This window comes from Salvia hispanica, chromosome 2 (genome assembly GCF_029641045.1).
Source record: "Salvia hispanica isolate PSC_SH4W2 chromosome 2, Shi_PSC_v1, whole genome shotgun sequence".
Lineage (NCBI taxonomy): Eukaryota > Viridiplantae > Streptophyta > Magnoliopsida > Lamiales > Lamiaceae > Salvia > Salvia hispanica.
Window position 1 is genome coordinate 33844550 of NC_142693.1, and position 20560 is coordinate 33865109.

A 20560-nucleotide genomic window follows, 5' to 3' on the forward strand; every position below is an offset into this window, starting at 1 on the left:
GGAGTAATAATCTGTGCGTAGCACAGGTGCTACACTAGTTGTTAAAAAAACTAACTTTCAAAAATATTAAGCTCTCAAATGATCACGTTTTACGTTAAAATTCACATGTGACATTTCTTAATTATGTGTCCACAATATATGTAGCAACCATCACTACTTTTATATTAGAATCTCACGCATAAATTATCAAGTGTAAATAATATACTATATTTTTAAATTAAATCGTACGAATTTTTGCAAGAACTCCACGTTATATATTGCCGACATATGCACGGGAAATTAATTTCACGTGCATGCTACATCGATCATCGTATGGGTGCCAATGTATTTTTATCGTGACACAAACGTAATTTTTTTTCAAAATATTGGATACTAGTACATTTTTTTGTAAGTACTTCAATAATTTCAAGTTATCTTATCAGTTTCTTGTCATGAATGACTACACACCTGCGCCCTAAATTGTTGGAGTCCGATTCTGATAAATGAAATGAAATGAAAGAACAAGTTGTGCTGCACGGATTTTAAATTAATTGTCGTTATTTTTGCAGAACTGCACGAGTCAGTCATTTTTACTCAATGTTATATGTTACTCCCTCATTATTTAAACAATAGTTACTCTTTTTTTTTTTACCATTCAGTACTCCTTCTCAATTTTCATTTGTTATATTTCTCTCATTAAATAAATTTTGTTATTACATGATCCACCATTTTCTAACAACACTATATTCATTAATTATTACTAGTATTACGTTAAGTTGAGACCCTTTTCACGCTCACAATGCATCAATATTTTTTTATTAAAATTTTCATGATGGGATTTTTGCAAAATAAAAGAATTTTTTTTATTGGAATTAGTGCAAAATAATCATTTTGAAGTCGATGCTATGGATTTGATATGAGTGGTGTTTTAAATGGGCCCAATTTGGCCCTCTTCTTATTGGGCCACTTGAAGCCCATTGTCGTGACACCGCAAAAGTAAGTGATCCAATCTTGCTAAAAAAGGAAAAATTTAAAATCGCTGATCCAATCAAACTGCATAATTTAATTTTAGCAATTAGAAGCGCGCTTTAGTTGAAAAAGCGTGTAGCAACCAGAAGCGCGCTTTAGTTGAGATGATTGGTCTCATCTCCTTAAACCCCAGTGATTTTAAGGTCTATATTCCTTTCCATGTCAAAAAATTGAAGTGATAAACCCTAATTTCCCATGTGATTCAGCTTCCAATGGCCATTTCAACCGGCCTCGGCATATCTCGACTTCCATCGCTATCTCTCCGTTATCCTCTCCGCCACTGTGCTCTTCAGGTTTGCTCATCTGGTTTCATTTTTTGATTTTTCAATTTATCCACTAACTCTTAGTTTATTTTCTTAATTTAACCATTTTTAGGTTAGGCTTGGCTTTGCTGCTTCGGTTGAAGCATTTGACGATACGGAGAACGACAAAGGCACTGAAAGTATTTAATCTCTAGTTATCTAATTTGGGGATTCTGGTTCGATAGTTTAATTTGTTCCATTTTTTGAGTTATTCATTTGTTTTTTCGGTGGTGGGGTGAAGATGCAGCATTTGATAATTTGAGTGGCGGTGATGGACGTCGAAAGAATTGGAAAAAGTTGAAGTCTGAAGACCTTGGAGTTAGTACTTCAAAAATTTCGAGGCCCACAAGAGTGGTTCTTAATGGTCTTCGAAAAAGAGGTACTCGATTCACGCTTTACGTATTGCATTTTGGCTATTATTGCTGTATTTTTGGGGGGAGTGCTATAATAGTTGCCTGCAATGCTGTATGTGTTTGTTTATGTCTGTTAGAATCATTGTGGGCAAAGAAACCATTGTGTAGTTTTCTTACTAACTGTGGATGCCATTAATTTTTTTTTTCCAAAAATTATAACACATGCAAACCTTAGCTTGCCCTCATGTCCTACTGTGACGGCCAACTTCATGCATAAGAGCTTATCAAATGAATTTATTTGTGTGGTCATATACTGATATTCTCCCATTGAGTCAGTTTGGCCAGTTTAAGTACTAGCAACATGAATCCTACTGGTCTGCCACTTTGTGGCATTTCAGTAAATAATTGTTCATAAAGGGTTCATTTCTGTTCTGATATCATGTTTTTGCTTATATAATTGCTATCCTTGCTTGAACTTACTATCAACGTCTCACTAAATATTGTACTAGTTTTCCGATTCAAAGATCTACCATGCCCCTAAAACTTAACTTAGTATTGATTCCATGGGCTTTCCTGCCTCTTTACTTGAAGCTCGTTTAATCTCTCAAATTTTGGCCACACTCTTTTATCTTGTGCAGGCTTTGAAGTATATCTTGTTGGAGGATGTGTAAGGGATCTAATATTGAAACGGGTTCCTAAAGATTTTGATGTAATAACCTCAGCTGAACTTAAAGACGTAAGTCTACATTGTACCCCCCATTTGTTCTAAAGGTATTAAATTTGTGGTCTGGATAACCAGTCTCTTGCAACATTACCCACCAAGCTAAATAATTGTTGCCCTTTGCAGTTTTTATGGTTTACAGCATTGTTGAGAGTTTAAGGAAAAGAACTTTGGGGGAATAAATAATGTTAAAAATCCCAAATTTCCACTGAATTTTAAAGTTTAGCATACCTTATTATAGCTTGCCAATCAGTTAAATTAATTATTTGTTCAACTTTTTGCATAAACAGATAAACTACGAACATAGAATCTTGTGGAGGTAGATAAACTGTTGCAAGTAATTATAAGAATACAATCATATCTTGATTAGTTTAGAAATCATTCATTTAAAACAAATATAATGTAGTACATATAATAAGAATAAATATCTTGATACCATATATAAGTATGATATATGCAGATATTGTTACATGGCTATGATGACATGCTTATGCAATGTAATGAGATTCGTTGATTAATCGCATACATAGACTATAATAAATTTCCATATTCACGTTTTAATAAGCATCTTTGTGCATGCAAATTTTTGGATGTTATTATATTTATACTATAAATATAAGATAAGTGTCCGGTGGACCTCGACACCAAGCTAGGAAAACCACATGCTCAGAACTTCAAAAGTTACACTAACAAGAGCATCTTTGCTTCTGAATACCCCCCACAATAAGAATCTAAGAATCTCGGCATCACACATCACTGACTAATTTAATTTACAGGTGATGAGGACTTTTTCTCGATGTGAGATGATTGGGAGGCGGTTTCCTATCTGTCATGTGCACATTGATGATACTATTGTGGAGGTTTGTTAGCTTTATGTCATATTCAAACTTCAAAGATCTCTAGATGATTAGATTCTTATTTTGTCGTATGTATTGCACTTTATACCCTAATACTAAGTTTGTATTAGTTTCTGTCTGTGATCTGTCTCTCGGATTAGTTATGGTTTCATATGAGAGGGCTTGATTTCTCTTATGCGTGTCGATTTCTCTAATGTCTGGAATTTCCTTTTGGTTTGCTGCTGATTAAACACTAGTCATTCCTTTGTTCCCTTCCTTGACTTCTTGTGTCATTTTATTTGTCCACTCCTTACCTCCTTTTGGTTCAACTTTATTTGCCGAAGTTCAACTGATATGTTGGATTTTGGATACCACTTTGATAAGGTTCTGAAATGTTTTAGGTTTCAAGCTTTAGCACCCGTGCGACAAGGTTTGGGAGGTTCTTGAGTTTGGAACCTGAGAAGCCTGTTGGCTGTGATGAGCAGGACTATATTCGCTGGAGAAACTGCCTTCAGAGGGATTTCACGATAAATGGGTCTCCACTTGACCCCATAAGCTTGATAGCCATTTTCTTTTTAACTGGTCAAAACTTCATTTGCTTTTTCTTTTTTTCAGATTGATGTTTGACCCATATGCAAAGTTGATATATGACTACACTGGTGGAGTAAATGACATCCGGAAAGCTAAAGTGAGCATGTATCTCTAAGCTATTGGAACCATTAAATAAATTATCTTTTACTGCTAAATGACACATTTACAGATTTATTTTTTATATGAAGATCCGGACCATCAAACCTGCGAATCTTTCCTTGACCGAGGATTGTGGTAAGTTGTATTTGTTACTTCCTTTCCAGTAACTCTACTTCAAATGGATTATTCCTTTGTTTTTATGTCAGTGATTGCATCCGGTGTCTTTATTTCTGACATAGTCAGTTATTGCCATTTGCCACTTTACTGGTTAATTTATTGCTTACTAATTGTTTCTCCTTTTATTTTTACAGCACGTATTCTTCGTGGTGTCAGAATTGCTGCTCGGTTGGATTTTAGATTTTCAAGGGAGACTGCTCTAGCAGTGAGAAAGTTATCTGCTACAGTTTTAAGGCTCGATCGGGTATCCAGAAGGCTTTTATCCATTCATGAATATGTTCAACTGTTCTGGATGATGTACTGAGTGTTCCTTGTGCTTCAATCAACTATGGTTTTAGGGAAGGCTTCTCATGGAAGTCAACTACATGCTGGCATATGGTTCCGCGGAAGCCTCATTAAGATCTTTGTGGAAGCTTGGTCTTTTGGAAATACTTCTGCCTATTCAGGTAGGCGCCAGCAAACATTCATCTCCTTTTTATATCCTAGTTAAAGAATGTCAATAGATTAGGCGCAATATTACCTCATGGCATGCTATGTATTTCTGCCATTTTTTGGAAATAAAAAAGTAGCTTTATTTTGCAGGCGGCCTATTTTGTCAGAACTGGTTTTCGCAGACGTGACAAGCGCTGTAACATGCTTTTGGTAATTATGGCAGTACTCTGCAGTCTTGTTATATATTTGATGGGTGCTGTTTGTTCTTTATTTTTACAGACTTATAGGTGCTGAGGCATTAGATTTGTCAGATGTCTTATCTGTTGTGTTATCTTTAACTTGGTGGTTAAATGTCTCAGTGTGAAAAGTATCTGACCCTTTATTTTGCAGTCTTTATTCTCCAACCTCGATAAACTTCTTGCCCCTGACAGACCATGTCACAGTAGCTTATGGTAAGATCCCATTTCTGAGAAAAAGACAAATGTGGCCACATAGTTTGACATCTGATGCCATCAGAATCTTGTGGTTATCAGGTTTGCTATTCTAGCATTTCATGAAGCACTCTCCGCACAACCAAGGGACCCTCTTGTGGTTGCTGCATTCAGCCTTGCAGTCCACAATGGTGGAGACCTATCAGAAGCTTTAAGCATTGCTAGACGTATCAGTAAAAAACATGAAATAAGTTTTGATGAACTATTGGAACCAAAATACATGAAATCTAGAGAGTTGTTGGATGAGGTTAAAGATTTAGCGGCTTCTGTCCAAAGTTCCCTTCGCCATATGACAGACGATTACTTTGTCTCCCAGGCAATGGCCAAATATCCAAAAGCTCCGTATTCAGATGTCGTAAGCACTCGGTCCTTATAATTTTTTTTCTTTTTGTTTTTTTCCCTTTCAGTGAAAGCTACAGTAGGCAATTTTCTGTGCTCAACCATGCCTTTACAGTTTGCCCCTCTTAATCTTGTTTCTTCAATTTCATCGTTATTTCTCTTAATCTGGAAAATGGTGTTAATACCGTTGTCTTTGTTTTTGTAGGTGTTTTTCCCTGTGGCACTTTACTTGAAGGTTTGCAAGATGTTTGAATGTGTTGGAGGTGGGGCGGAGCAGGGATTTGTACCCAAAAATGGTAGTAAGATCGACTATGAGTTGTTAGCTATGGGAAGTCTAAAGGAAGTTAGACACACATTTGCAAGAGTAGTATTTGATACCATATACCCAATTGATAAGTACATAGATGACTAACCTAGACCCAAAAATGAGTGAAGAGTAAGCAACAGTAGCACATCAAATAGCCCGACACAACAAGGAAGTTGTTGAATATCTGCATTTGAGGATTGTGACGCAACAAAAGGCTATCCTGATCCTGGTTCGGGTGTTCATTAATTGGGTTCCGAGTTCCTTTTATGTATTATTCTTGTTACTTGTAACTCAATTCTTTGCTTCAAAGCAAATAAAAGTATTATATTCACCAGCGCAGGAATTGTTTGTTTTCAATTTTCTAGAATGTTGGTTTGGTTGTATTGTCGCGCACACCCTGAATCATTCGTCTCTCTCGTGTTTTGCAATGTTGTTTCAGATCTGTCTTGTAATCTTTTTGATTGAGTTTTTGTACACATGGTTAAGAACAGAGAATTGTAACTCAATACATTAATACTAACAGAAAATTGGCTTTTGGTGGTCTCAGAGAAGCAGCAATAATCAAGGTTGCCTGCTTGTAAGTGCCAAAATTATTCAGAATCTATCTATCCATCCATCTACTACTACTACTACTCGGTTGCTTCAAGAAAGACTGGTAGTGCCTCCGGAAAATAATAAGTCAAGATGAAAAAAGTGTTTTTTTTTTAATTCCATCTATTTTAAATTGCCCTCAATTTTTTGCAGGAGCTGGACTGCCACCGGTAGTAGGCCTGAAATGAGAAACCATGTATCGTTTATCGGATGTTTTGAGAAAAAAGGGTATCACGATGGGGAACGAAGGATAGGGAGACTTACAGGCCAACAAAGACTTTGAACGCGTCATAGATGCCCCACTGCGCCCCAGTGAGGGTACCGATCATGACAATACGGAGAGGGAGGCCTCGTGTGCACAGACCCATTATCCCGAGTTTATTCACAGCCTGCAGGCAGGGAATAGAATACCATGCTCAAAACTAATGCAACAGAAGTAATATATGATGATGTGGTTTGGTTGGGATAATGAAAGTAGCGTCTCACATCGCCTACTGTTGCTCCTTTGGCATTGTTGAGGAAGGAGACTAAGTTATCAGCAGGGTGTGAAACGATAGCACATAATACTCCTGCAATGTATCCACCTGCGAAGCTGACTCCAAGCTGCGTCTTCTTGCTGCACTGGTCCTTGGGCAGCGGAATGGCATTCTTGTAGATGGCCTCAACAATGTTCTCGAAGGTGGAGAACTTCATCATCGTATCTGCAGTTTTGATCGATTTAAAATGGGAGAGGCTCGACATGTCTAATGATGATGATGATGATGAGACACTTACATGGAATCTGGCGACCCCAGAGTGGAACGAGCCCCTTGTAAAGGCCCGAGGCTCCTTCAGCGCGGATGAACTTGGGGAGGCCATCGGAGAGGCCCTTGGCGAAGCCGGGCTGAGTCTGGACGCGGACCTTGACAGCCTCAAAGGGGCAGAGGGCAATGTCAGCGATGACTTCAGCGGAGGCAGAGCCTGCGAGGAAGATGAAGGTCTTGTACTTGGCAGCATTTTCCGGGCCAGCAATGTCAGAGTAGTACTTCTTGAAGAATTCGTAGAAGCCGAACTTGCAGGCTCCCTGCGCGCTGTATCCGAGCAGCGTCGGCACCCATCCCCTGAAGAAGCCTTTCACTCCTTGCTCCCTTAGTAGAACTCCAAATCCTGAGCCTATGCCCTTGTATTTTGCAGGATTTATCTGCAAATGAAATTTCGTTAGAGATAACTCCATCTGCCTCATTTAAAGTGACTCGTTTTCCTTTCTGGGATGTCTCACTTAAAATGACACGTTTTCACAAAACAAGATCGATTGGATGATGGACCTGCATATTGCACTTGACGAGATCGAGTGGGGTGACGGCCATGTGAGTGAGGCCGCAGCTGAAAATGCCGCCGGCTGTGCACGCGGCGTAGTATTGGGGCGAGAACATGGCTATCCTTTTGTCGCTGGGCGCCTGGATCATGAAGCTCGGGCTCTTCTCGGGGGTTGTCGTTTTCTTGGTCTCCACCGAACTTGGCGGCATCGGCGTGTGCGTGTGCGTGTGGTAAAGGAAACTGGGGATCGATGGTTGCCGAGATGGGATATCTGGGAACACCATTTTTGATTTATCGTTGAGAATTAAGAATGATAATTGAGGAAAATGTTGGTTAATATATGCATGGATAGGTGGTAATAAATGGTTGCAATATCAAGGGTGATAACTGTTTATCTCCTCAATTTGCGCCTTAGCTCACTAATTCTACCATTCAAACTAATTTACCCTATAATTTGGACTGCTATTTTTGACTTTGAGCTACAAACCTAAATTGCAACGTGAAAATTAAGCATAATAACGGAATGGGTAAAATAAAAATAGCTTTATAATAGTATAAACAAAAATCATGGTTCGGATCATAAAATTTTACGATGAAGTCATACGTTGCATGCTTGAAAAATAATTATACACTCATTTAAGTACTCCAAATTCAAGCACTTGTTTAACATAATCAGATCAATAGTCGTGTAACAATTTACAATAAACATCCCATATGTGCTCTTATTTAAGAGTACGGAAGTGGGTCCGGACCCACTTTTACTTCCTGTTCTTAGGCAAGGGCACAACACTCACATCCATACTTTTCTGCAAGGACAAGCTCAAGGGTCCGACCATTCTATTATTCAATTTAAATAAAAATATTTCCACAATATTAAATGCATTAAAAATACTCGGAATACTATTATAAATTACCAAAAAATAAAAATTACATAATTCAAATCCTAAAAATTAAAAATTACATTAATTAAAATCCTAAAAAATAAAAATTACATAATTTAAAACAAATATGAATGAGAGATAATTTGATGTGAAATGTGGATGATGAATGTGTGTATTTATAGGTGATTTTGGGATTAAAAAAAATTAAAAATATTTCAAAAAAGGGTAATAAACGGTTCTATTTTTTGGGAATCCAATTTTTTTTGGTATTATTTTCGTATTTTATAAAAAAATAAAATAAAATAAGAAATTACCAATGGTTATGTCGTTGGCCAATCGCGTGCCGCCACGTCAGCATGCTCAGCGGCACGGACGTGCTCTTATTTAAGAGCACCGCCCTGCCGTCGGCACAGACGGACAGTGCTCGCCGCGCCGCTGGCAGCCTGGCACAGACGGCGTCCGTCGGTAGGGACTATCGCTGCTGATGCTCAAGATCTAGTACATATTTAATTATTTAATCAAAAATTGATTCATAATCTATTAATTAAATAAGTTAAAATCCTGTTGTTCCTTTATTAAGATAGAGAATTTGGAAAAGAAACAAATTTAACATAAAATTGTTAAAGTTAGGAAGTCGAGAATGAGGTACATGTACTAAAATGATAAAAATAAACTATTTTCGATCGACGGAGCATTATTTATAAAATTATAATAATGTAATACTACTATTTTTCAAGAAAAAATGTGGTATGTATATAATTTCAAATAAATTTTCTATATCTATTGAATACTTCAAAGAATAATATTCTCTCAGTCCCAGCTAAAAAGTACTCTCTTTCCTCCTTTTGTTTATTCAAATAATATATATATTTCTAGTTCGATTAACTTTATCTCTCCACTAATACACCCAATCTATTTTCTCATCCCAATTAAAATATTTAACTTTCTTTTCCTTTCCCTTTAATATTTACGCTCACCTTTTTCTCTCTCCACCCAAATACATTAACCAATACCAGTGAATGAAAAAGTGTTGCATATCCACCGGCATATTCCACGTTGTGACTCTGGTTATAATTAAATATTGGTCACTATAGTCCATCATCTCACTTTCTATTGGGTCAACACTAGATCTCGAATTTCATGTGAATATTTTTGTTAAGCCTGCTATGCAAATATCTGACGACAAAAACAAATAAAATAACACTATTGTCTATCGTAAATTAATTATGATTAATTATTTATTACACATTTTGTTAAAAAAAAAAAACAATACAAGGCGTCGTTGAGATTAACTTAGAAAATATCTTACAAATCCAATTACTTGTATTACGCAATTTCAAAAAGGGAAAGAAGACTTAAATTAGTAGTACTACTAGTATTTGATATTATTCGAATTTTATTTATAAATATATATTTCGAGGTCAGAGGGCTTTCCTCCACCAATCAGAGACCCACACGTCATGAATTTAGTTGAAATATATAGCAGTAATCAATTTCGTTGAAATATTTCTTCATGTTTCAGGAAAATATATTACTAGCGCTGTCGCATTTCCGTTGTCTGTCCGTAACGCGCTGCGATTCATCAATATTCATTCCAAACCCTTCTCCGGCGAACAGACAGCTGCTGCACTTCATACTCCGGTAACTACTTGATGGAAGCTAATTACATTGTTTTTCAGTTGGATTTTTAGTTGATGCTGCAAATTTCAATCATTCTGTTTTGTTTTGAGTTTGGTAGATCGATTTTTGGGGGGAGAAGCTGTTGTTTCTGTTTGCAACGGCTAGAATTTCGGTTTCCTGTCTCAGGTTTGGCTATTTTGGTGGTACATTGTTTGATTTTATTGTGAATTGCTGTGGAGATTGTTTCTTAATCTAGCTGCTTTTTGTCGGTTGTTTTTGGTGTGTAGAGCTGGATTGGATTCGGATTTCAGTTGGTGTGAGATAGTAACGCTTTGTTACTGATTATCGTTTTAGGATATTGCTGAATTGATGGCAACTCCGAGAGGGCCGAGACCGGGGGCTTTTCCTCCCAATCATAACCCTAATACACTTGCTAATAACCTACAAAACCTACAGATTAATCAGTTTAATCGCCAGGAATTGAGTAATGCCGGCAGCGGTGGTCAACAGCCACTGCCTTTTGCTGCTGGCCAACCGCGCCCACCCCCATATGGCGCGTTTCAGAGGGGTTTGGCACCTCCTGTGGGCCCTGGTCAAAGCACATTGCCTCCAGATGCGATGCCTGCTAGACCGGCTGGCCCTGCTCTGGTATCTCAGCCTCTTCCTTTTTCTTCAAGACCTCCTCCACCTGGGGTGTTATCGATGGGTTCAGCACCTCCTGTGGCTCCAGGACAGAGTACATTGCGTCCAGATGCGATGCCTGCTAGACCGAATGGCCCTACACTAGCATCTCAGCCTCCTCCTTTTGCTTCAAGACCTCCCCCGCCTGGGGTGTTGCAATCTTCCATTGGAGGACCTGCTGCTCCTCGTCCCGGACCATTGGGTCCTCCAACTCCACCCCAAATGATCTCCAATGGACCAGTTGGTAACGGACCACCTGCATTTGCCCCTGGGATGATGCAAAGTGGGTCAAGGCCTCCTCCTCCAGTGAGTAATCTGCAAAGGCCTCCTCCTCCCACTATGCTGTCATCTCAGGCGCCTTCTCAGCCTCTACAAACTCGTCCTGGGTTCGGTGGTCCACCCACTTTTGTATCGTCTTCTGTAGGTCAACCAGGTCCCCCGTTTTCAACCTTCTTGCAGGGTCCTACGTTTCCAGGTTCATCAAACATGCCACCTCCTCCAGGTCCATTGACTCCACCACCAGTTCAGGGAACAGTGCAATCTTCAGGTCATCTTCATGGCATGCAGTCGTGGCCGCAGCAACCGCTACAGGTGACCTTTTGAATTATACATTGGTTGTATTTTGATACTCTTGTCCTTTCAAGAAGATTTATTATTTATCATTCTTTCAATATTCTTTATTTTATGTATTATAGCCTGAAGAGTCATACTTCGGTAAGCTGATGCTGATTAAATGTGTTGTATGAGCACTTATGTGACTTAATAAAGCTTTTCAGTTCTCACAATATAGTGTCTCAATGTGACCATTATATCAGTTCTTCATTGTACGATAAAACTAAAGACAGGTTTACCATATATAATGTGATTGTCTATTTCAACTAAATTATAGTAGTACTTATGCTACCTACAATGTACAATTAAATTACTAAATATTGCTTAAGTTGTCCCTTAAATTAAGTCTTTTGTAGGTGGGTCTATCTCGTCCCACCCATGGTGCTATGCAGCAGCAGCAGCAAATGTTTGGGATGCCACCAGGCCCACCACCATTTCCAAATCAATCTATGGCCTTGGGTCAAACAGATCCATCACAAGTTGATGCCAATCACATTCCTCCCTATAGCTCAAGTTCTGCTGTTATACAACATGAGACTCATATGGATAATCACGCAAATCCTCCTCCGGTATGTTGTAATTTGTTATCTATGCATACCTAGCAATTTCTTGTTAAACTCTTCTATACTTTTTAGGTCTAGTATTACTGTCCAAGCTGGCAATTTGACATCTCTTGATTTAAGTGATAATAACTTATTTGTTTACCCATGATATAATTAGTTTTATCTAATCCTATATTTGATCCTTTCTTTGTCAAGCCCGCAACAAGTACTTACATTGTCAAAGACAATGGGAATTGCAGCCCACGTTACATGAGATGTACTTTAAATCAGGTATTGAAATGAATTATTAGTTGTATATCTTATTATTAGTTTCTTCACTACTAGTTTCCCTTCATGACTGGTTGTTATAGTTGGTCCTCTATCCTTGTTATTGTATTGCACATAAAAAGGTTGCCTGTGTTTTCTGCTTATTAGGTTCCATGTACTGTAGATCTTCTGTCCACGTCTAAAATGCAGTTGGCTTTATTGGTCCAGCCCCTAGCTCTTCCACATCCGTCTGAGGAGCCCATCCATGTAAGAAAAAATTCTTACCCTATCTAATAATATTTGGCGCTTCTTTCTTGTTTTCTTTGTAGTGGATGGTGGCAAAAAGATTAGTTTTCTTGTGTGAGTTTATTTATTTAAAAAATGAGTTCTTTGTCAATTGCAACAATCGCATCATGTAACGAACAAAGTATGTTTTAGAACTGGCCTGCCATAGAAACCATCATTAGACATTAACTTTCACCAATGTAGCTTTTAACTTATCATCTTACTGAGCTTCCAAAGAGTAACCGTCTCAAAATCTCATATAAAAGGGGCCCAGTAAGATGTTCATTCACACGTTCCATGTGGCGTTTGAGGTTTTAGACTGGAGATCTAAGAACAAATGCATTCACATCTAGATTCGTACATACCAGTTGGTTTGGAAGTGTGTTGATTATTTTCCTCATTGTTTTCAGGGATTATTGATGCTTGAAATTTTCTTTAATCTACCGAACTTCTATTCCCCATATTTAGTGGTTGTTGGTCTGCTTTTAATAGAACTTCTTGCGCAATTTTCTTGTCCCTACTTATTTCCAGAGCTTACCCTCTGTTAGGGTAATATCATCAGTCATTCGCTCACTGTAAGCTTTGCTAGGTTGTTGATTTTGGTGAAAGTGGCCCTGTTAGATGTTCCCGTTGCAAGGGTTACATCAATCCTTTCATGAAGTTTATCGATCAAGGGAAACGCTTCATTTGTAACTTATGTGGTAAGAAGCATGGTTGTTGAATGTCTGTTTGATACTCCTTCCGTCCCATAAAAATATGTGCAATTGTAATGGCACGATAATTAATGCACAACCGGTAAAGTAAGAGAGAGGAGAAGGGTGGTTAAAGTAGTTTTAGTGGATTGTGGGACCCACTTTATTATTATTATTATTAAGAGTATAATTTAATGGGCTGTAATGGTGGGCCTTAATGGATCTACACTGTTACAATATCTTTTTTTTTGGCAGGATTCACTGGTGAAACTCCACATGAGTATCAATGCAACTTGGGTCCAGATGGTCGTCGGAGAGATGCTGACGAAAGACCCGAATTATGCAGGGGAACTGTTGAATTCATTGCTCCTAAGGAATACATGGTTAGACATATGAGACCTGTACTTTTGTTTAGCAAGATATTTGATATGGATGCGATAAAAAATGTACTCCTACTTAACTAGTTATACATTGGCCATAGAATCATTGGTGTCACCCTTGACAGAGAAATTGTTCTGGACTAAATAGGTAACAGTTGGGACACACTGGTGCTAAGAGAGCATTTCTGATCTTGATAATATTCCTGTCAACTACCTTCTGCTTGTGCTACATCAGCAATAGGGCTAGTGTGTAGATCGGTTAGTACATGGAAAATTGCAAAAATAATTTGGAAGGTCCTTCTCATGGTACAAGTCATTTTAGAGAAGTATTTCCATTATAATACCTGATACTTAAAATAACTATTTTGTTGTTCTGTGTGAAATTATGAATGTCCAAGTCAAAAGCTCCTTCAGATGCGCCTGAGTTTTTTGCACATCTTTCTCAAGTTGTAATGAAGCATTAATTTTGGTCATCAAACTTGAGCTACATATTTCCGTAGTGAGATGTGATATGACAGTGGGCTGGATGCTTCTCAAGTAGAGAAATTTTGAAGAACATGCATATATAAGTTAAAACTATAGAATTTACATTGTACGGCCACCGTTTCCTTTGCAACTTCAAAATTGTGACATTTTTAACCCTATAATGCTCCATCTACTTGGTTTTGTGGCAATTACTTCATCATTCTATTTAACTTTGCTGAGATCCTGAAAACCACTTCTCCTGAGCCACTAATTTTTTCGCCTCTTGCATTTTTCCGACGTATTTAGGTGCGAGATCCAATGCCTGCAGTGTTTTTCTTCCTTGTTGACGTATCAATGCATGCCATACAGACTGGTGCTACTGCAGCGGCTTGCAGTGCAATTAGCCAAGTTATACCCAACCTTCCTGTAAGTTCACTCTTATACATTCTCGAACTGGCATCTAACGTTTGATGAGTCTAATATGTATTGTTTCATTCTAACTAGACATAAGTTTTGCGTTTACGGTTTTATCTGAAATTCATGAAACTGGTAGTTACAATTCTAAATGGGAAAGGAATAGTACACTATAGAAATTGGCTGCCCCCAACAAAATTACCATGATCCTGTCATCTTGTCTTTTGGATTTATAATTAACTCTGAAACCTCAAATTTTTTTTTCATGAATTCTGGACTCAGTAAAGTTATCATTTGATTAATTTTGTTTTGTTTTGCCTTGTTATGAAGGATATATAAGTGAGTACCAAGACACAAATATTTAATAGTTGTTGCATTACTGATTAAAACTAACATTTGAAGTAACATTGCGCTTTAAAATTTGGAAGTAACTTAAACACATTGGCCAAGGGAACAAGGCTCACCCAGTTTGGTGCCTATGTGCTATTTTAGTCTCCAAGCTGTCTTAATACCTTGCAAATTCTGCAACAGCCTTTTTGCTAGGGAGTATGTGGTTAGTTGCCGTTGGTAGTTATCCAAATGTTCCCTTTAGAAATTGAAGTGGTTGCCAGGGCATGACAGTGTGAAACTTACAAACTCCAATCAAATAGTTTCTTTGCCATCTCACTACATTACCAGTTAACCATCCCAAGATATTGTGGTGGCTAAGATAGAACTTAATTTTGAACTGAGAAATAAGAAGACTACTTGGGTTTGTTACATTTTGGCTTCCCAAAGAAAGAGAATAACGAGCATGGTTTGGCATTAATTAGCCTTCTTTCTTGCAGGAGGGTCCTCGAACCATGGTGGCCATTGCTACATTTGACTCCACGATCCACTTTTACAAATTAAAATGTGCACAACAGCAGGTTTGTTAAGAGCTATCAGCCTTTACCTATCAGTTGAATATACTACTTTTTTCTTAAAAACCTTCATGCCTGTTTATCTTGGAGGTTTGCTTTATAAATAATTGGCAAGTGTTATATGGTCTATCACTTTTCCGGTTTTGAAATCCCCTAGGCTTACTTAATTGGTTTACTTAACCATTGAGCCAGATAAGTGGTTTTTATCACTATTGAATTAATAGCTTCTGCTAAATATGCTAACAGTTTTATCTGTTCTATTTCCGTGCAGCCATCTATACTCATAGTTCCTGATGTACAAGATGTATATACTCCTCTTACAAGTGATATCGTTGTTCAACTTACTGAGGTTGGTTCCTTTTCAAATTTGTGTGGATTACATGTGGCCAAAAAAGCTGCCCGCTCTCAGCTTCTTATTATCTCTCTATAAATCAGTGCCGTGAACATTTGGAGATATTGTTGGATAGCATACCTGGAATGTTTCAGGATAATAGAACTACTGAATCAGCATTTGGGGCTGCAGCGAAGGTAAGAGAAGGTTATATATCATAATTCAGTTTTTGTATGTGGCAGATGATATCTATTCAGAGTGTGGCCACAAAAATGAACCTTGTTGTTTTGTCTTACCATAGGCTGCTTTCCTGGCAATTAAAAGTACTGGAGGCAAACTTCTTGTTTTCCAATCAAGTAAGCTTATATTCATGAATACAAACATTAGGTGAAGATGTGTTAAATATTGTCTTCTACTCATGTTCTACTTTACTATTGCTTTTAATAATTTTATATTGTTAGACTCTTGTATGCATTTTATTATTGTTAATACATAGACGTGTGTGTCTGTATTTTCATTATAGCATTACTAGTGCTCTGCTCAATTTCTCGTGTCTTGGTTCATTTGAGGGTTCCAATATGTTGAATCAGTAATTTCTAACTTCGGTTAATATAATTGTTCATTATGCTGCAGTCTTGCCATCAATTGGTATTGGATCCCTTTTTGCAAGAGATGCTGAAGGCAAAAGTAATACATCAGCTGGAGAAAAGGTAATGCCGTAATAAAGTTTTCATTAGCACTCTGTTCTCTCATTCATGTACTGATACATACTCCTGCACTTGCGCAGACATCTACACATTAATGTTCACAAGTTTTAGCATTCTGTATGTTGTTTTAGGCAACTCAACTGCCGCTTAATTCATAAAAACATGCATTGGTGTTTTGTTCATATCTGTCGGTTGGCTTTCTATCTGTCTGGGTGGATTGCAAAGTACATATGTGGTGCATCCACTTGCTAATTGATTTATGACTTGCATTCCTCTTCCAATATCAGGAACCTCACAAGTTACTCCAGCCAATGGACAAAACTCTCCAAAACATGGCCACTGAATTTGCAGAGTTCCAGGTAACTTTGAACTATTTGTCAAGAACAAAAACGATGTCAGCAAAATACTACCATAGAATTCGTTTGGCAATTGTAACCAATTACATCTTTGTCCTTATCATGCATTTAACACTTACATTTTCAGGTCTGTGTTGACTTGTTCATCACAACTCAAACATATGTAGATGTTGCTTCTCTCTCTGTTGTTCCAAGAACCACCGGAGGGCAGGTATGTTACTAGATATTTGGATTCAAAACATATTGTATTTGTATAAGAGTACCTTGAGTATCATTCTATATATAAATAATATAATCTATAAACCCAGTATAAAACTCATAGGTCCTCACAAGTCACAACCATTTTGTTTGCAATACTGAAGACTGAGATGCGCTTCTTCAGAAGTTACAGAGATGCAAATATTTAATGGATATTTTTACCTCTCCAGGTGTACTACTATTATCCTTTCTCGGCTCTTTCTGACCTTGCTAAGCTTTCTAATGATCTTCGGTGGAATGTCACAAGGCCTCAAGGATTTGAAGCAGTAATGCGTTTGAGATGCAGTGAGGTTAGTTTCTAGTAGGTTTGAACTTTGATCTGTATATTTCTCATACAAAAGTTTCTGAGGAAACACAAATTTGTATTTTCCGAGTAGGGTATTCAAGTTCAGGAATATTCTGGAAATTACTACAATCGCAACCCAGCTGATGTGGATTTTCCTGCTGTATGTCTCTCTCTCTACATGTAGATAAATTGTGTATATAATATCCATCTCTCTTTCTTTACTGGTCCTGGTGGTGATTAACAAGTAAGATCAGAAATTCGTTGCATGTCCTGGCTTATCCAACTGAAAATTGAAAAAACATAATATCAACATTCCATCTCCATCTCAATTTCCAGTGTCTGCTTATTCATTCTTCGCATATTGGATGGGATAGGCATGATAAATTGACAATTCTATCATGTATACATTCTATTTTAGAGGATTGTGTTTTAAATACATAGAGATTCTGTTTACTGCTACAGTGTCACACAAATTCTCAGCGACTTCGACTCATCAATTTATTTTTGCAGATTGACTGTGACAAAACTATAATGGTTTCCCTAAAACACAATGACAAATTGCGGGAAGAATCAGGGTGTTCTTTTCAGGTATTTTAATCCCACTTAGATTTCTCTTTTTGTTCTTGGTTGGAAAAGCTATGCTCATCTAATCACTATATCATTTTGATTTTTAAGTGTGCTCTTCTTTACACCACCATTTATGGCCAAAGACGAATTCGAGTTTCAACTTTGTATCTGCCATGCACCAACAACCTCACTAGTCTGTTCGTAGCTCCCGACTTGGACACCCTATTTTCTTGCATCTTGAAACAAGGTAATTTATTTATTTCTTTTGTGTTTGCAAGAATCTCGTGTTCTGCTTGTTTGTCTCTTGAGTATCAACTAAGTGCCTGCTCTTTCCTTTCATCCTTCCGTATGGTACATTAAACTACTATGCACTTTGTAAATCTTTGGTTCTCACAGATTATACACAACCATCAACATATTTTGCTGACTTTTATATTCTTATTCTTCTAATATGACAGCGGCCAAGGAAATGACTTCAGCTCCTCTATCTCGAGTTAAAGATATAGCAACAAAAGCTTGTATCAATATTTTGCATTCCTACAGCAAGTTTTGCGCTACCAAATCATCTTCTGCACTACTTATGCCAGAAGCACTCAAATTTCTGCCGCTTTATACCCTAGGTAAGATTCCTGTCATCCAGGACTACAACTAGCAAATATTTATCCTAAAAACCTCAGATACATCTGAGAAAAGTAAGATGTCAAAGAAGATATACTGCTAATAATGGATAATAGTTTATAAAATATAGATGAATGGTATAAATTTGAAGAATATAATATGAATGAGGATACTACTGAATACATACCAATCGATGACGGCATAAAAATGTGGACATAATCACTATATTATTGTTGCTTGCTTAAATTTGACCATGTATATATGCTATCAAAGTCTTCTCTTCTGATTCCTTTCCCAACCATTTGTGTGAGAGTACGATGTATAATATTTTTATTGTGTCTTTTTCCAGCTTTACTCAAAAGCCATGGATTGAGCTCTGATGGAAGAATTGATGAGAGATCGTTTTGGTTAAATTACGTTTCACCTCTACCTACTCCCTCTGTCATTCCATTGATTTACCCTAGGATGATAGCCATTCATGACCTTGATGAAAAGGTTTGTATTTACCTTATTTTGTATCATTATGTTTTCACATATATATATATGTAGGTATAATTTGTTTCATGTTTCACTTCTTAATGATTGAATGTCAGGAATCGGAGGATTCTATTATTCCAGCTGTTATCCCACTCTCCAGCATTCACATATCCGATGAGGGAATATATCTTCTTGAGAATGGGATAGACTGTTTAGTATATGTTGGCGCTTCCGTTCAGCAAAATGTTTTGACACAGCTTTTTGGTGTATCATCAGTTGAAGAAATCTCAAACCAGGTGTTCTTTACATGCTTAATAGCTGAACATACATTTTTGCATATGTACATTATTATACTGTTAAAATCCTCATTTATTTGCTAGAAATTTATGTCTTCTCTTTTCCCCTTTTCAGTTCATGTTACAGCAATATGACAATCCGTTGTCAAAGAAGCTAAATGATGTTCTAAACGAAATCAGGCGGCAAAGGTGTTCCTACCTCCGGTACGAACATGTCTTATCTTTGTCTGAGTGAATTGATAAGTTATTTCATTTTGATGCACTTTTTTCACTTTTCTTCTCTGACTTGCAGATTGAAGTTCTGCAAAAAGGGGGATTCATCAGGTTAGCGAACGCAAACTCATCCTCCCGAAATGCTCAGCTGCCTTTGTTCAATGACCTTTTTTCTTACCAGAAAACAACACTGCTTTATTTTGTGGAATTATAAGACAGCTTCATCTTAGGAGATTTATATGTTTGTTTTATTTCTTTGCAGAGGCGATGTTTTTGTCGAACATGGTGGAAGATCGTATGCCAAGCGGAGCTGCATATGCAGACTTTGTAGCACTTATTCGCAGCGAAGTCCAAAAGAAAAAGGCTTGAAAGTTCTGATCACCTCTGAGTAGAGAAACACACTTGCCGGAAACTGACAAACTATAAAATTTCATTGGTAGAGTCCTTTTTTGGCTGAAATAAGTTACATATAACTGAGGTCTGAGATGAGTATGTTTTGCTGATCTTCACATCATCCATTTTTACTGTATAGAGATGGCATTTTTGGTAATATAATATTGAAGTTGATTGTTATAGCCGTAAATTTAAAATTTAATCTAACTTATAATTTGCATATAGTCTAAACTTATTTGGATGTGTGAGAGAGAGATTGTACAATAAATGGAATTAGATATATTTGAAATGCATGTCACGTGGCTTTACAGTATCTCTTATATCTTGTCTTATAACATCAATTTTTAAGCTAAAAATATTAAATTTCAACTGTGACCTAAATCGTATGATTAATGCTAAATTAAAGCCTCCATCATCACAATGTATTTTAATTTTTGTTAAATGGTTATGGTTTTGCCAACCATATAATAAAATTTTTGTTCTTAATATTTAAATGGTACGAATGGAACAATGCCTATCAGAAGTTAAAAGTGGAAATTCACAATAAACACAAAGCAAGTGAAATGAATAGAGAAAGAAAACAAAAAAAAGGGAAAGAATATAAAGCAAACAAAGCAATCCACGGCATAGATATAGTAGTAATAAATTCTAAATGTAGATAATTTTTTATTAAAAATTCATACTATAGATATAGTAATAAATTCTAAATGTAGATAATTCTTATTAAGAAAATATGCTACACAATTCGAGTTGCATGTATATTTGAAGGTTGTT

General features: G+C 37.0%; 3 protein-coding genes across 8 annotated transcripts; 2 read left to right on the forward strand and 1 right to left on the reverse strand.

Annotated features, from left to right (window-relative positions):
• The first annotated feature begins 1149 nt into the window (after positions 1-1149).
• On the forward strand, positions 1150-5995 carry LOC125201089 (uncharacterized). Of its 4 annotated transcripts, none has more exons than XM_048099007.2 (14): positions 1150-1301; positions 1384-1450; positions 1552-1689; positions 2302-2399; positions 3161-3244; positions 3622-3755; positions 3836-3908; positions 4000-4045; positions 4222-4331; positions 4426-4533; positions 4670-4729; positions 4910-4971; positions 5053-5365; positions 5555-5995. In XM_048099007.2, the coding sequence occupies exons 1-14, from the start codon at positions 1221-1223 to the stop codon at positions 5759-5761; spliced, it is 1581 nt and encodes a 526-aa protein (XP_047954964.1). In that variant the 5' UTR covers positions 1150-1220; the 3' UTR covers positions 5762-5995. The 4 variants fall into 4 exon arrangements, with proteins under 4 accessions (XP_047954964.1, XP_088921817.1, XP_047954965.1 ...); XM_089065691.1 differs by having other exon boundaries at positions 1558-1689; XM_048099008.2 differs by having other exon boundaries at positions 1384-1441.
• Positions 5996-6137: 142 nt separating this feature from the next.
• On the reverse strand, positions 6138-7849 carry LOC125201090 (mitochondrial phosphate carrier protein 3, mitochondrial-like). The gene is made up of 5 exons (XM_048099009.2): positions 7552-7849; positions 7022-7427; positions 6734-6948; positions 6512-6636; positions 6138-6426 (listed from the first exon to the last, which is right to left on the reverse strand). Exons 1-5 carry the CDS (start codon positions 7825-7827, stop codon positions 6387-6389), a joined length of 1062 nt encoding a protein of 353 aa, XP_047954966.1. The 5' UTR covers positions 7828-7849; the 3' UTR covers positions 6138-6386.
• Positions 7850-9931: 2082 nt separating this feature from the next.
• On the forward strand, positions 9932-19968 carry LOC125202542 (protein transport protein SEC24 B-like). Of its 3 annotated transcripts, none has more exons than XM_048100953.2 (26): positions 9932-10065; positions 10163-10230; positions 10332-11316; positions 11694-11906; positions 12096-12170; positions 12315-12413; positions 13021-13132; positions 13379-13506; positions 14275-14394; positions 15210-15290; positions 15556-15633; positions 15720-15812; positions 15917-15971; positions 16249-16325; positions 16610-16681; positions 16806-16889; positions 17107-17226; positions 17314-17382; positions 17733-17810; positions 17898-18036; positions 18248-18409; positions 18757-18902; positions 19001-19180; positions 19296-19384; positions 19473-19504; positions 19656-19968. In XM_048100953.2, exons 3-26 carry the CDS (start codon positions 10414-10416, stop codon positions 19760-19762), a joined length of 3312 nt encoding a protein of 1103 aa, XP_047956910.1. In that variant the 5' UTR covers positions 9932-10065; positions 10163-10230; positions 10332-10413; the 3' UTR covers positions 19763-19968. The 3 variants fall into 3 exon arrangements, with proteins under 3 accessions (XP_047956910.1, XP_088921898.1, XP_088921897.1); XM_089065772.1 differs by having other exon boundaries at positions 10399-11316; XM_089065771.1 differs by having other exon boundaries at positions 10005-10065; positions 10155-10230.
• The last annotated feature ends 592 nt before the right edge of the window (positions 19969-20560 follow it).

Excerpts from the sequence above, each read along its gene's own strand:
- LOC125201089 (XM_048099007.2), top strand. The coding sequence starts at position 1,221 with ATGGCCATTTCAACCGGCCTCGGCATATCTCGACTTCCATCGCTATCT. Across the intron at positions 3,756-3,835 it reads AGGGATTTCACGATAAATGG|ATTGATGTTTGACCCATATG; the intron begins GTCTCCACTTGA and ends TCTTTTTTTCAG. Across the intron at positions 4,332-4,425 it reads CAGTTTTAAGGCTCGATCGG|GGAAGGCTTCTCATGGAAGT; the intron begins GTATCCAGAAGG and ends CTATGGTTTTAG.
- LOC125201090 (XM_048099009.2), bottom strand. The coding sequence starts at position 7,827 with ATGGTGTTCCCAGATATCCCATCTCGGCAACCATCGATCCCCAGTTTC. Across the intron at positions 6,637-6,733 it reads AAGGAGCAACAGTAGGCGAT|GCTGTGAATAAACTCGGGAT; the intron begins GTGAGACGCTAC and ends CCCTGCCTGCAG. Across the intron at positions 6,427-6,511 it reads TTCAAAGTCTTTGTTGGCCT|GCCTACTACCGGTGGCAGTC; the intron begins GTAAGTCTCCCT and ends TTCTCATTTCAG.
- LOC125202542 (XM_048100953.2), top strand. The coding sequence starts at position 10,414 with ATGGCAACTCCGAGAGGGCCGAGACCGGGGGCTTTTCCTCCCAATCAT. Across the intron at positions 16,682-16,805 it reads CTGAATTTGCAGAGTTCCAG|GTCTGTGTTGACTTGTTCAT; the intron begins GTAACTTTGAAC and ends TTACATTTTCAG. Across the intron at positions 17,811-17,897 it reads AATCAGGGTGTTCTTTTCAG|TGTGCTCTTCTTTACACCAC; the intron begins GTATTTTAATCC and ends TTGATTTTTAAG.